Below are 15,073 nucleotides of genomic sequence, written 5' to 3'. Positions count from 1 at the left end.
TCTAAATATTAGATAATATTTAGAAAGCAGAGTTTTGTCCCCTTCCTCTGCAGAAGGGATAACCCTTCTCTACCATTTGAAGCAGCACCAGGGCACAAGCTGTGGGTTTGCACTACTGGTGTCATGCAGGCCCAGTCCACTTGTTTTGGCTGGATAAAACATTGACATTATCCCAGATCAAAATGGCACAGGACACACTGACAAAAATATGTGGGCCAAAGAAAACCACCAGTTGAAATTTTTGTGAGATGTATTAGCACACAATAACGCTTTCATAGATGGTGTTCAGGGAATAAACAGGTGTTTTAGTATCGGTGCAAGAGCTGATGTGAAAGGAAGTAAAATTAGTAAGAAATTACCATTAAGGGCCTCTCTAGTTGTATATGAATGAATAAGGGTGAGTGAGTGTAGGGCAAAAGCTTATTAAAGTACTGTTATATTAAGGGACTTTGGGATTGGACAGGGTGAGGAATAGGGTAACCCTATACTGTACATTTCATTTTCCTTGCTAACAGGTTTTATTGTTGCTTTTAGATTTTTAGTTTTTAGTTTCAGTTTTTTTTCTTGCTGTCCTGCTGTTGTTTTTTGCAGGGAGGAAGTGCTTTTTAAAATTTTGTTTATTACTTACTGCTTTGTATAAGCAAATAAAAAATAATTTCTTTCGCTCACAGCTACCAATGGTCAAGATCCCATTCAATGCTAGCAGAGCATAAACCTCTGCCAGAATGTTTCTGTTGGGCTTCCCCTTCTGCTTAGCTTTAGGTTCTGGAATGCACTCTCAGAACCCATTGATGGTCAAGGAGAAGAGAGGCACCATCTGGCTGCAGTTTTGCAGCCAGGGAAAAGGAAGAACGTAAGACCTCAAATGTACCATCTGGAGAACCAGGAGGGTGACTGCTCTTTTTTCCGCCCTCAGCTGCAGAACCTCAGCCAGATGGTGCCCAGGAGCACCATTCCTCCAGCCATGGAGTTCACGCTGGCACCTCTACTTGCACTTATGCACCAGGCAATGGTGGTGGTGGATTGTTCAAGGTAGTATTGGATACCTTCTTCAACAGTCAAAAAACCGACAACCAACTACATATGCTAGTAGAATTCAAAGATATAGCTATGTTAGTCAGCAGGATCAGTATGCAGAGGGATCTTGTAGCACCTTTGAGACTAACTGAAAGAAAGAAGTTGGCAGCATGAGCTTTTGTAGAATTACTGAGGAAGTAGACTTAAGTCTATGAAAGCTCATGCTGCCAACGTCTTTCTTTCAGTTGGTCTCAAAGGTGCTACAAGATCCCTCTGCATACATATGCTGGTGTAATGGGACATTATACAGCACATGTATACAGCATGTCCCTCTTAGGCTATTTGTTGTTGGGGACCAGCAATTTCTTTCTTTCTTTCTTTCTTTCTTTCTTTCTTTCTTTCTTAATGAACCAGGGTCCAGTACCATATTTATGTTCCTTGGCCACCATAGATTCTTTCTTCCCTAAAAACTCACCAGGGACCAGGGTTGGGGACTGGCACTGGTCCAGGGACTACCACTTTGAAAAGTGCTGATCTACAAGTGGCACATAGACCATGGCAAAAGCAATGGGCATACGGCTGCACTATTGCTTCCTCTAACCAACTGTTGTAGGGCAAATTCTCCAAAATAGCTATTTCAGGCACTACTCTTTAGGCAATGAACACTAGCTATAACTACGGCTCGGTACAGACAGGCCAAAAGCAGCATGGCTGTGCCAATACTAGGACTTGGGAGCGCACAGCAACCACACGCTCCCGAGCCCTAGTATGTATGGGCGCCGCAATTTTGATGTGCGTGCATTTAGACAGCGTGCGTACCAATGATGTGTCTTGTGCGACATGTCCAAACAGCACGGCGCACAAGACACATCACCACGACGTCCCAGGATGCAAATGGTGCCTTGGCGGCATTGCAGGAAGGAGCTCCATTTCAGAGCTCCTTTTGGCAGCAGATCGTTATCACAGCCGTGCGGTTGCTGTGTTACTGTGTACTTAGGCCCGGTACAGATGATGCACACGTGTTTAGGCAGTGTGCGTACCAATGATGTGTCTTGAACAGGGAAGGCTGGAATCATGTTTTCCTTCAATCAGAAGGAAAAAGCTAAGTGTATGAGCATTACCTACCTCCAGTTTCAATAAGCACATCCAGCAGCTCATCCATTTGCTGACTTCGGGTCATCTGCTGAAGCGAAAGGAAAAGCAAGAGAATTTATAAATTCTCATTGAATTTCACAGGAGTTACTTGATACTCAAAAGTTCCAAGGCACAGATATCTTGTTTTCAGGGGAAAATGGAATACTTGGGATCAAATTCTTGACAATTTTCTCTCTCACAAACCATTAACCCATTTTCCCTTAACCCATTTTCTCTCACACAACATCATTTCTTAATAGATATGTGCCCCAGCAAATATGTTTAAAAATTAAACCCATGTTTATCTTCCATGAATCAGCCAGTGAAGGAAGCATGTTAAATGCAAGCCATATAAATCAGAAAATGTTTATGACAAATAATTTTTCAAAACTTGAGGAAACATCTCTGAAAATGTGATAAATTCATTGTCTACTTTGACCCAGAGCCATCCAGAAAATGGAGTACCTGAGGAAATCCAGGTAACATTATATAGCAATATTGAGTAACAGCGTAGAGCAAATGTCTCAAAATAATTTATGTGCTTCATGAGACGCTAAAAATCTGCAAATGAGTTTGCCCCCTAATGCTTCTGTAATGGAAAAATCCCCAGCCCAGCCCAGCCCAGGTAGTTACCTGTTTCACAGCATCAGCATAGGGTGGTGGCTGCTTTCCCTCGGGGAGGGCAGCACTTGATTTACAGAAGCTTGGGGACAGAATGGAATACTTCTGGCCTCCTTGTGTGGGCACCTGTGTGGGAAGCAAAATCAATCACAGGAATCACACCAAGCTAGCTATTCAGCAAAGGTTGTGTTTCTCTATTGTCATATATAAAATCACCCAGTCTAAAATTGGTTCTACTGGTGGTGGTGGTAGGATTTCCGGTCATCTTATTGCACACACAAAGCAAAAAACAACACAAGCTTGAGAGAAAAAGGATGGCTATAGGAACCATGGTTTGCCCTGAGATGTTCCTATGCTATTATGGTGCTTCTGAAAGAAAGCTGAAATAATCTAGGATCCTCCACCCTATACCAGAGAAAGTACAGCCAAAATACCAGGAATGTTTGACAGTAAAAACTGCCTGGTTTAGGAGATTCTCTTTTTGCGAGGTTAGGGAAGACTTACAGGGCATCAAGAATGACTATTCACATAAAAAGAAAGAAACACTGTGGACAAATGCCAAGTTTCTTAATGACCTTTGAAGAAACTGAGCCAGAGGCATCTGCATGTTACCACTGTTGTAAATCACCTAACTTTAATGTAAATCAAGAGAGTGTGTATTTTATGAGTGGAAGTTGGGCAGTTAAAAGATATCTCCCCTTTCCTGTTTTGTATCTCAGTGACTGGGATGTAACAAATCTGTCTAGATCAAGTAGCATCTTTAAGATGCTCCAGGCATCTCTTTCATCCTCCTGTGCTTGGCTTGGACTCTCTCTGTTCCTCTCTTCACCACACAGCCTTCAGAGCAAGTGACAAAGAGAGGACATACTTTTAGAACTAGGTGGAAAGGTCAGTTGTGGGATTCAAAGTTGGTGTATTCATAGTTATAGCAGTTAGGATGGCTCCATCCTATGAAATCTTGGGGGTTTGTAGTTTGGTTAGGTGCTTAGAATTCTTTATCACACAAACCCCTTAAAAACAATAGATCTCTCTTGTAAAGCACTCTAAGTACCTCACAAAACTTCAAATCCCAGGATTCTCTAAGATGGAAATTGAAGTGGTATCAAAGTGCTACAGTTGTGTGGTGTGGATAAGTCCATAAAACAGCTAGAGGTCCTCAAATGAGAAAATTTACAGTGCATTCTGCAACTGGATAAAACTACAATTTCACTGAGCCAAACATATATTGGTGAAATTTGTATGCATTTTTGACAGCATCACTCCCTTGACCCAGAACTGGAAAGACATTTCTCCCCGCAACATTGTCCTGGGCAAAAGGCTGAAGAAGATTATAACATGGCAGAACCTAGCTAACACAGAAAAGGGTCAAGTTGCTGTCATGCTTTATAGTCAGTTCAATCTCTTGGCAACAGAAGTCCCCACTAGCCTTTTCATTTCAATAGCTATTAATATATTTGTTTGTTGGCATGGTGGTATCTACATAAAAGTGAAGATAACTCTATATTTTGAGAAAACTGCATTGTTCTGTTTGTACATCATGTCCTGCTGCTATACACCACACACAGCCAGCCTATAGGCCAGATAATATTAGCCTGTATTTACTGTTGTTATAGCACATACTCTGGAGCCTTTTAGAGTCAAAGGTAGAACAATATACCAAATAATAAATGTTTCCTTACCGGAGCTGTGCACAGATGGTTGCTAGGCTTTGGAGAACTGCCTCCTTCTCCCTGAGTGCTAGGAGACACAGAGAGAAGGTAATGGCTGTTTGGTGAGGGTGGAAGGCTGATGTGCTGTGGACTTTTTGTTGCCTCTAGTGGGGAATGCTGAGGAGAGCACTGCGGGCTTAGGAATGTGGAGGACAGCATGCCATTCTGCCCTGAGGATTCCATGCAGTGGCTATGTACAAGATGGGGCAGCTGAGGTGTTGCTCCACAGTTACTTAATGTGTCGGAGCTGCTGGCCTGACCTTTCAAGTTAACTTGCTTGGAAGCAAATGGACAGCTGGACACTGCATTTTCTTGCTTGATTGGAAAGCCAAAAAAATGTGATGAGCTCTGCTTCTCCTCCACTCCATGGTTCCTTTTGCGCTTCTGGAGCTGCATCCTTAACTCCTCCACTTGCCTCTGCTCTTGCTGCAATTTCCAGGTTAGCTCATTGATAACCTTCTGTTTTTCCACCAGCATCTTGTCCTTCTCTGTGTCAACCCTTTCCACATCGAGCTGGATGCCAGCTCCATTGATGCTCCCCATCAAGCTCTCTTCACACCCACCTTGTGCAGGAGAAGGGTGCAAGACAAACTGTGGGGAAGACATTGGTCCTTCATTGAAACTGTCCGGCAAGGAGCCATTCACTGATAGGTCAGAGGAAGCTGGGGAAATGGGTGGAGTTGAGCTAGTGCTGCCAAAGTGGTAAAAGCCATTGGACAATAGACTGGTTGAAGACTGGGACTGGTAGCTGGAGAGAGAACTTGCTGGGGTCACTGGGAAGGTGACAGTAGTTATTTCACTGAAGCTAGCCACCGAGCCCCCACTGCACTCTTGGAAGGGCCGCAAACGTTCCATCAAGGCTGTTTTTGTACCTGATACAGGAAGGCCCCTTATTCGGAGCTGCTGTCTTAGCTCCGACACCTGAAATGTAAGCCATTTAGTTAGTTTCACTCTTTGGCCCAGCTTTGTGGCAAAGTAGCAACTTGTCTGAATCAACCCCTTTTAACCTAAGCCAAAGTTAGTTTTAAGATTATTTGTATAGACCAGGATAGGCAGCTTTGATTCTTGGTAAGGTTTGGGACTCCAACTACTAACTGCTATTACTGGGGTATCTGCCAGCTTTAATTTGTGTTGTTTCATTTCTCTTGCTTTTGGATTGTTATGTACATTTGACCCTCCATATCGGTGGGCTAGCCTTCCACAGACTGGAGTGTCCATGGATAGCCCCACCTCATTATCATCAATGGTGGTGCATGCCTGCAGCCATGCTGATGTGACCACACACATGTCAGCTTCCACTGTTGATAATGGGCCTTGAGGTCCCGTGGTTTTTGTTATTGGTGGAGCAGGGGATCTGGAATTGAACTTGCATCAATACAGAAGGCTGACTGTACGCTAAATCCAAATCATAAACATTTGTCATAAAGAATGTGAAACAGAGTTAAAGGCCTTATGTCCAATGGATTTTTGGCCAGATGGGGCCCAAGCTAATCATATATATCAGATACAGATAGAACTACAAATTTCAATATTCCAGGGTCATATTGAACTAGTATGTCTATGTCGCTCATCTAAATTCTAAAACTAAGTCAATGTTATGAAGGTGGCGTAGCTGAGATACACCCAGGGTCTACAGCCTTTAATTCAGATGGGTATACTGTCACTGGCTCCACATCTGAAACTAAATATAAAATCAGTGATAGATAGATAGATAGATAGATAGATAGATAGATAGATAGACAGACATAGAGATAGAGATAGAGATAGAGATAGAGATAGAGATAGAGATAGAGATAGAGATAAAGATAGAGAGATTTATTTGTATCCCTCCCAATCACGGGGAATCCGGGCGGCTAACAGCAGTAAGAAAATACAATATAGAAAATACAATTAGATACAAATAATCCCTTCCCAATCCCCTGACCAATACTTAAACAAAACAAAATCAATAAACAATATAAATGCAATAGCAATCAAATGAAAATATAAAAACATTACAAATCAATGAAGTTCATAAATAATCCCTTTCCTGGTCCCTCAACACAGGTTCAAATCAAAACAATATTAACAAATTAAATATCAACATAACATAGTACTCGGAAGAAGAAAAAGGAAGAAGAAAAAATATACCAAATACAATATATCAAAGAACCATAATCCAAGTAATTTATCAGACATAATAAAACACACTTTGTCATAATTACAATAAAAAGGGGACAATTATAGCAGTTCAAGGTTCAGTTACTCTTTTTAAGTTCAGTTAATAGTTGTAAGATACTTGCCCAAAAGCCCTATGTTTAAATTCAAAGTTAAATATTTTAACATTTAAAATTATGATTGAAATATGTGATGCTTTCACTTATTGCATCTTTATGTACACACAGCACTTACTTTTAAGTCATCCAGATTGGATGGAAGAGGACCTGGTTTGAGAGACGAAATGCAGGACTGTCCTGAAAAGGTTCCCTTCACAGGAGAAAGACTACTGTTAGCAACTGCTGCTGGGGAAGAGCTTGAAGTTTTGGTCATCTGCTCATTTGGTTGCCTAAAAAACAAAAATGACAGAACTTTTAAATTTCTTCGCTAAAAAAAAAAAGTCCAAATTTTCTTACCATATATTTAAAACTCTGTAAGACCTGGTGCACTCTTTAGAGTCTAAAGCACACATGTAACTAACACTCCTATTTTAATCAACAGAGCTTTCAAATGACGAAGGGCTTTATTACACCAGGTTGTTCTCCTGCTAAAATAATGTTCTTTTAAAAACTGCTATGCAATTGGGACAAATTTTTTTCTTTATTACACCTTCATAATCTTCATAATCTTTCTGGCATTACAGACTTCGTTTGCATTAACACCTTATCACATGCAGCACGTGGCACTTTCTGCCCAGTGTTACCTAGTACTGCTCAGTCTGTGGCTGGGTTTGGCACATACACACCCCCTGAGAAATATAAATTAAAAGGATTCTTTCCTTTAAAAAGGCCTTTATATCCAGGGAGAGGGGGAAACTTCCTAATTCAGGAGAGACTAATCAATGGCATATGAAAGTGATTGATCTACTAGAAAGTAATTTCATCCACTCAAGTCAGGAACTCCATCCCTGATTACTGATAGACAAAGTGCCAAAACCTAAGAGTCACCCACTAACCACCCCAAATTGGGATTAAAGCATAACTGATTTATTGCACTGCAAATGCTAGCACTACAGAAGTGAGAAAGGATGTTTGTGAATGGAAAGACACGTTTGGCAAACTATCTCCCACCGAGATAACAACAGAATGGAGGTAAAGTTGTGTGATAAGACCCAGCAGAAGATGCTATTAACCCACTGTTGTTGTGGTTTATTGCCTTGTGTGGTAAAGACATAAATGGCTAGAATGTAGAAATCATGTGCCAGGTTCTCTGGGTCAAGCACACAGAACTTTATGAAAGGGTAAGCTAGAAAACCCCATTATCGGTTCACCTTGGGGTCACCATAAGTTGAAAATGACTTGATGTTACACAACAGCAACAAAAACAACAAAAACAATGCATAGGCCCCAAGCAGCCCAGAGCATCCCTTTTTAAAACATCACCTCCATGCCACTCATGTTGAATTCTTCTACCCCCAATACCAAAATTGGAAGCTGACCTCCCTTGCTTTACCACAATTCCAGTGGCAGAGTGGTGAAAAGGACTGTACCAACTCACTTTACCAACTCCATTACCAACTCACTTCAGCGGGGTGGAATGTGACCCAGGATAGTTGAAATGCTGTTGGTGCCGGTGCTGCTGTTGCTGGCTAAGGATCTGGAGCTGCAGGAAGAGCTGTTGCTGCTGCAAGAGCCTGGCATAGGCTGAGTCCATTGGAGGAGGAGACTTCTCTGCTTTCTGGTCTGGGGGAATGTACTGGTGGTACTTCAGCTTCTTCACCTTGGGTTTCATCTCCTTGGGCTTCTTGTGCCGATTCTTGCTGTCACTTGCTGATTTGGACTATTGGATAGCGTAAATATGAAGTATTGTCAGCCTTCCACATTTGAGGTTTTGACTTTTGCAGATTTGAAATGTTTAATATAAATAAGCAAGCCATCAATATTCTCTCATCAATATCCTCTCCATGGGTGACCCTTGGACTGAGAATATGTGTGAGCAGCAATTCTACTCTCATTTAGTCCACAAGCTACCAGTGATTATGTCAATTTCATGGACTGAACAAGGCTGAAAAAAAATTGATGTCAATTTATGAGATTTACACCCTTCACAACTGATATTTCACCATTTTGGTTAAATTAAGTCATTTGGAATTAAGTTTGCCTGAGGATTCAAATAGACCAAATTGTGCGATAGAATGTGGTACAGCCTATACGCGTGTATATTCTCCCCAAGATATTTCTAAAAATATCTTTCGTGTTGTAGATTAATACTTGCCATTGTCTAGCCAGGAAATATTTTTTTATTTTTCTTCCAAAGCAGTGAGAAGTTAGGATCATACCTTTGCAGATGTGGACATAGTAATAGGAGGTGTCTGCTGTCCATTCAGTTGTTTTGGACTTTCTGGCTGGCTGTTCTGAAGAGATGTTGAGTCAGCAGTGTCACTTTCAGAGCCACGGGAATGACCCTGAAATCAAAAATACATTGGATTGTCAATTAATGATCCATCAGCATGCACTTCTTTAAAAACCTGTCCATAGGCAAGCAACATAAAAGACTAGTTTATCTATTTGGATCTTTATAAACTTTCATTCATCCCAAGGTCTCAGGGTATTTAACAATAAATAAGCAAAAAATAATAAGGAATAAATGTAAAAAAATAAAAAGCTGGAAAAAAATTATAGCTAACCCAACAGAACAACCAGATGTTCTGACTTGGCACCAAAATCATTACAAAGTTGGTACCAGTTTTACCTTTGTGTAGAGGGCATTCTTCAAATGAGATACGGTAACATAGAAGGCTCTTCCTCTTGCTGTATAATTTGAGAATCTCAAGATCTTCAAACATAAGTGGGCTGGTATAGTGAGGGGCATTCCTTTAGGTACAAGATCCAAGACATCTCGGAATTTATAGTAAGTACTGGCACCTCAGTGGAGTCCAGAAACAAATAGGAAATCAGGGTGTCTCCCTTAGGACTGATATGTGAGCCTCTCTGACTGCATCCATTAATATTCTAGCAACTGCACTCTGCACATAATTGAAGCTACTAGGTAGACTTCAATGGCAGCCTCACTCTACATAGTCTATTCAGGCAGTTCCAAGAACATGGATAGAGATGGTGACCATGTACTATCTAAGAGTGGTTGCAGATAGTGAACCAGTCAAGTCATGACTACATGCTGTCTATGTCCTCCAGTCACAATGCAGAATCTAGTAGTACTCCCAAGCTAAGCATCTGCTCTTTCAAAGGAAGTGTGTGACCCTGTAAAAAAAACAGGCTACATGGCTAATTTCAAGACTTTAAAACCAGCTACCAACTGGGGTTGTCATTTTGTTGGAGCGCAAATTCACTTCTTAAGATTTCATCCATTCTATTACCAAGTCCAGACATCACTTTAGCAATTAAATTAGGCTCCCCTAATTTAAATTAGAAAAAGAGCTGGGCATCACCAGCACATTGATAACACTCCTCCTCAAATCCCCTTACAGCCCAGTAAGAAGCAGTTGGCAGTGGTATCAAAAGCTACTAAAAGATTGAGGCGAATCAACAAGGTTGCATTCATCCAAATAAGATCATCTATTAATGCAAGCAAGGCTGTTTAAAATCAGGTTTAAGCCTGAACTGAAAGAGTCCCAGATAATTTAAGCCACTGAAAAGTACCTAGACTTATGCCCCATCACCTTAACCAGCATTCTGACTCAAAAGGAAATAATAATGACTAGATTATGACAAATCAAGACAAAAAAGTGTTAGCCTAAACCAAAAACCAAAACAATATAACAAACAGAAAGGTCTAGGAAAAAAATGTTTACAGAGTAAAACATAAAAATAGTTTTAATGTCTAAAATATTCTGATGATGCAATGGTAAAGCATTCCCTTACATCAAAATAAGCAGTGTATAAACAGTGCAATACACTGTACAAAAATGCATTAAAGGCAAAGAGTATCTAAACATCCAAAATGCATTAAAAATAAAAAGTAAAAAGGTTTTCTTAGGCAAGGAATACTGAGAGGTGGTTTTAGAGTCTAAACTATAGTCTACTATCATTAGCCATAATGGATATGAATGAAATACAGACCTGGTCAAGGATGAAATATAAACCTGGTCAGTTGCAAAAAATTTAAACATTTTTGTCTATGTCCTCAGACAACACCAAGTGAAAATAATTACTTAAAAGCAGACAAAGTGGTATTCAGGAGTTGGGTCAAAGATGGTGTCATGCTCAAAAAGAATATGAACAATTTTTACCACCAAGTGGCTTACAAATATGATACAGCAGACCTCCAGGGGTTCAGTTAATATCCCAGCAGGGCCATATTTCAACAGCCCATTCATCACCCAGAAAAACTGTGCAAGATGGCTACTCAAGGATGCATGAGAAACAGAACCTAAGCAAGACATGGTAGTATGCTCTCAATTCACTGCTTGATTTGTACCATCTGTGTTCTAGCTTCAGTGCAGCTTGTTTTAATGGCTTCTAGTTCTCTGGTAAACCAGGAAGCAATCTGGGCAAGACATCACTGAAGATAATGGGGAGTAAATGTGTCCATCTAACAATTATACAGTGAGACTACCAATCAACCACGTCAATGAGAAACTCGCCAAGAGCTGTTAGGAATCTTTCTGTAATTCTCAAACCATGCTAATCAAGTCATCATTCCTGCAGAAAAGAATGAAGTACCATGATAGTGGGATCAGACACACACATATCCAACTCAGAACTCCAATATCTGAGTTGGTTGAAAATCAAAGTACTGGCATGTATTGGATGACATGGCAGCCATGAAGTCCCCAAGCTGCTTCTTCATCAATATTAATGTGCTCAGAGTACATGTTTTCCAACCCATCAAACCCAACCCAACTCCTTCCCAACCACTTTGAGCAAGACTATTGCTGTCCAGCAGGTTGTTGAGTAAACAAGCTGAAGCCCTACACTCGTCTTTGGTCCAATGCCAAAAAATAAAAATATTTTTTAAAAAATCAGATTGAGCATGTTAGTGGATTGTTTTCTGGTGAGGGAGATGGACTCCTTATAGATGGGGGCAATCTTGCTCCTTCCATGCCCTTCCACCTGATGTCACTGTTGCACTATGCACAGAGGTGGGAGACAGCACCATTATCCAGATCATAGATCTAGGTCTCAGTGATACATGCCAAGTGAGCCTACTAACAATCAAATCATGGAAGAGTGACGTTTTATCTAGGTCTGAGCTGGTACTGCCTGACAGTCTCCCAAGATAAGAGGGCTGATTGATATGGTAAGCTAAATCCTGCTAGACAGGACACTAGAAGAGTTGGTAGTTCTTCGATGTATCACTATTCTTCCCCTTGATTAGCTTTCCAGTCCCCAGTGCCATACCTGTATATACAAACAGGCCACATTAGTTCAGTTCAGAACCAGTTTTCTTGAACTGACCTTTAACTTGGACTGGTCTACATGATATTTTTCCCCTTAAGGCACTTATGTTTGAAAAAAAGTATGGTAAAATTTTATTTTACATGTTATCAGCAGCAAGAATAGTGTATGCTCAGAAATGGAAAGTGAAAGAAATACCTACGAAGGAAGACTGGAGGTTTAAACTACTGGGCATGATGGAAATGCACAAACTCTCTAGAGGAATTAGAAACGAACCTGTGAACTCATTTAAAGAAGATTGGAATAAAATCATTGTGTATCTTCAGAAATGTTGGGGGGATACTGCTGCCTTGGGGACAGATCTATCTTAAGTTAAATTTCTTGTTCAGACAGCTAAAAATATTATGCTGGGAAATAGATTTAGGTTTAATTAAGGAAAACCCAATGATGTGTACTTTAATTTAGAAATTTAGAAAGTTATTTTGACTAGTTTACTATTTGAATGAAGGCTGTAATTTCAGAATTTGAAAGATTAATTACAGATGAACTGTAAATATTATTTTTATTACAGATAATCTAAAAATAAACAAAGTTAGAACAAAAGCTAGATTGGTAGTAAGGAGGTAGCGAATGAGGACGGTTTGTAGTTTATGTGGGTGGGAGCATTTGAGTGGGAGTGATAGGGAGTTATTTAGTCAATGTCTTTGTATGTGAAGTTGAAGGCTTTCATGGCCGGCATCCATGATGCTGGCGAAATGTCAGGAAGAAAATCTTCTAGCACATGGCCATATAGCCCCAAAACCCCACAAAAAACCACGTCTTTGTATGTGTTTTTTGTATGATTGATAAATGTTGTTTTTTATATGCACATTGAAAAATTGAATAAAAACTATTACAAAAAAAGGGCACTTATGTTTGGTGGTTCTTCATGCCCTGCCATACTATCTAGTGTAGCAGCGCATCACATGGCAATAGCAGTTATCTTGCCAGAAATTAAATATGAAGTTGGCAAGAGGCAGATATATAATTACAAAACTCGAACAAGGTGGTGGTGAGACAGGTGTTCTAGATGCACTCCTGTTTTGAAAATTCCTTCAGATAAGCTACAGCTTCTTGGTAAACAAACAAAATTGTCTTACAAATGTCAAATTTGTCTTGGCTGTGAAATGAATTTGTATGTTTTCATCAGTGTCTTCAAGACCAAACAAACAGATCCACAACCCTGAAATCCTAAATTCCTATGGCATATAATTTTGTAGCAATTTTTTTATTGATACTGCTAAAAAATTGCTATTGTTTTTTGTGGGTTTTTTGGGCTATGTGGACATGTTCTAGAAGAGTTTCTTCCTGATGTTTCGCCAGCATCTGTAGTTGGCATCTTCAGAGAATGTTGACCTAGAAGAAATTGCTATTGTCATCACTCCCATCCTATGTTGTTATTCAACTAGTTGTTTCTCAATTCAAAGTGAGTGTTCTTTCTAAGTTAATGTACAAATATGTACATGAAATATATGTGTTCCAGGGCATGACTTCTTTAACAGAAAATTTGGAAATGGAGGAAACTACTGAAAATTAACTATGCACACATGACATAAAACCATCAAGTTGTGTAAAGCTTGCATAAGTTAACAAAAACCTTTTGAACCTTTTAAGAGACCAACTGAAAGCTTTTTCCATAATGCATCCACATTTTCCCCCCAACCAGTCTCCACTGTTCTTATCATTCCCATTATGGTATATAGATCTCTGCTTTTTAAACATTCTGGGGGGAGCTGGTGAAGGAGGCTTATCTAATTTCCTCTTTTCTCTATTTTGCTGTTCATTCATGCTCAGTAAGGGATTCTGGAAGCAGCTGTTGTTTATCTTGCTACAGTCGGATTGGCCAGATTACAATCCCATTCTTTCCCAGCTCAAGCTTTATTGTATTGTTTACTGCATGCATGCCACTGCAACCTGGCATCATAGGTATTTCTTTTGCCAGCCCCCCTTCATCATCCTCTCAATTTGCTAAAAAAAAAAACAACAAAAAAAAACTTCCAGCTGGACAGAGGATGAAGGGGAAAGGGTGGCTGGGCTGGCATAAAAAGACTTTGTAAAAAGAAGCTTCTTTATCAGAGGCTTTGTTAACTGAGATAAGCCTGTATAATTCTAGATCCAATTTGTATCACTTTAATCCATACACAACAGACTATTTTGTTTTACTATACTATTTACTTCTTCTTTATTCATTGACATTGCAAGTGTTAAAACCAATGTATTACTTATTGTCTGACAGAAGCAGCCTTCAACTGCAATAAAGATAAAGGTAGATGGGGCTGCAGCTGAGATCGGTAAAAGAAATGGATGACACTACACTCCTGAACTGCACTCCTTGAACTTAAAATAGATAGCTAAATGGAGTCTGCCAAGCAATGAATTCTGACTCTTCTGTAATACACAATAGGTATACATAAGGATTTTGTTGTTGTTTTTAAATATAGTAAAACCAATCTAGGAGGCCCCCAACTTATTAGGTTCCATCAAAATCAATCAGGATCTTCTGTTGGTAACTACTCCTCATTGTAGTGTTTCTATATAACTGAGACCAATTGCATTTATCAGGCTGGTGTTATTAGGCAAACCAAATGGACGATCATTGGGCTCCCTGCCATAAGTGCTTGGAAAATGGAGGTGCCCCATGCCAAGTACACTGTGTAACAAAGCCGCTGGAATGGAGGAAGGCAATTCAAGCCAAGAATATGTCGTGTTCAGGTTAACAGTGGCTTGGGATCCTTAGCAGGACACCCCCGTGTTTTATGTAACCACCAGAGGCTGACCTTACAGCTGACTTCCTCCATTAGCAACGGCGACCACAGAGAAATGAGGGGGGGGAACTGTATTTTTTTTACCCATGGATGGATCTTCTTCCACCACTAGAGGACAGGAATATTCTCCTTTGGGGTGAGAACTGGATGTCCAGTATTGGATGCTCAGTAGAAGCATGCACACACACATATACACAGAGAGAGAAGTGGGAGAGAGAGAGACAAAAGAGAGACAGGAGGGAAGGGGAACAGAAGGAGAAACTCCCTCCTTCTGCTGAATCCAAATATACAATTT

General features: G+C 40.1%; 1 protein-coding gene across 9 annotated transcripts in view; it reads right to left on the bottom strand.

The window, feature by feature from the left end:
• The window catches only part of LOC149322097 (myocardin-like), a 130,008-nt gene that overhangs the window by 1,643 nt on the left and 113,292 nt on the right, over positions 1–15,073 (bottom strand). For all 9 annotated transcript variants that reach the window (XM_089534435.1, XM_089534478.1, XM_089534443.1 and 6 more), the window contains 6 exons: positions 8,956–9,081; positions 8,200–8,456; positions 6,873–7,026; positions 4,452–5,402; positions 2,785–2,898; positions 2,143–2,200 (listed from right to left, as the gene is read on the bottom strand). In XM_089534435.1, coding sequence (XP_089390561.1) covers positions 2,143–2,200; positions 2,785–2,898; positions 4,452–5,402; positions 6,873–7,026; positions 8,200–8,456; positions 8,956–9,081 — 1,660 coding nt within the window. The remainder of the gene's footprint in view (positions 1–2,142; positions 2,201–2,784; positions 2,899–4,451; positions 5,403–6,872; positions 7,027–8,199; positions 8,457–8,955; positions 9,082–15,073) is intronic.

The sequence above is a fragment of the Sceloporus occidentalis genome, unplaced genomic scaffold (genome assembly GCF_023333645.1).
Source record: "Sceloporus occidentalis isolate IW3139 unplaced genomic scaffold, rSceOcc1.0.p SCAF_1, whole genome shotgun sequence".
Taxonomy (NCBI): domain Eukaryota; kingdom Metazoa; phylum Chordata; class Lepidosauria; order Squamata; family Phrynosomatidae; genus Sceloporus; species Sceloporus occidentalis.
Note: the sequence above shows the minus strand (reverse complement) of the source record. Positions and strands in the feature narration are given on the sequence as shown.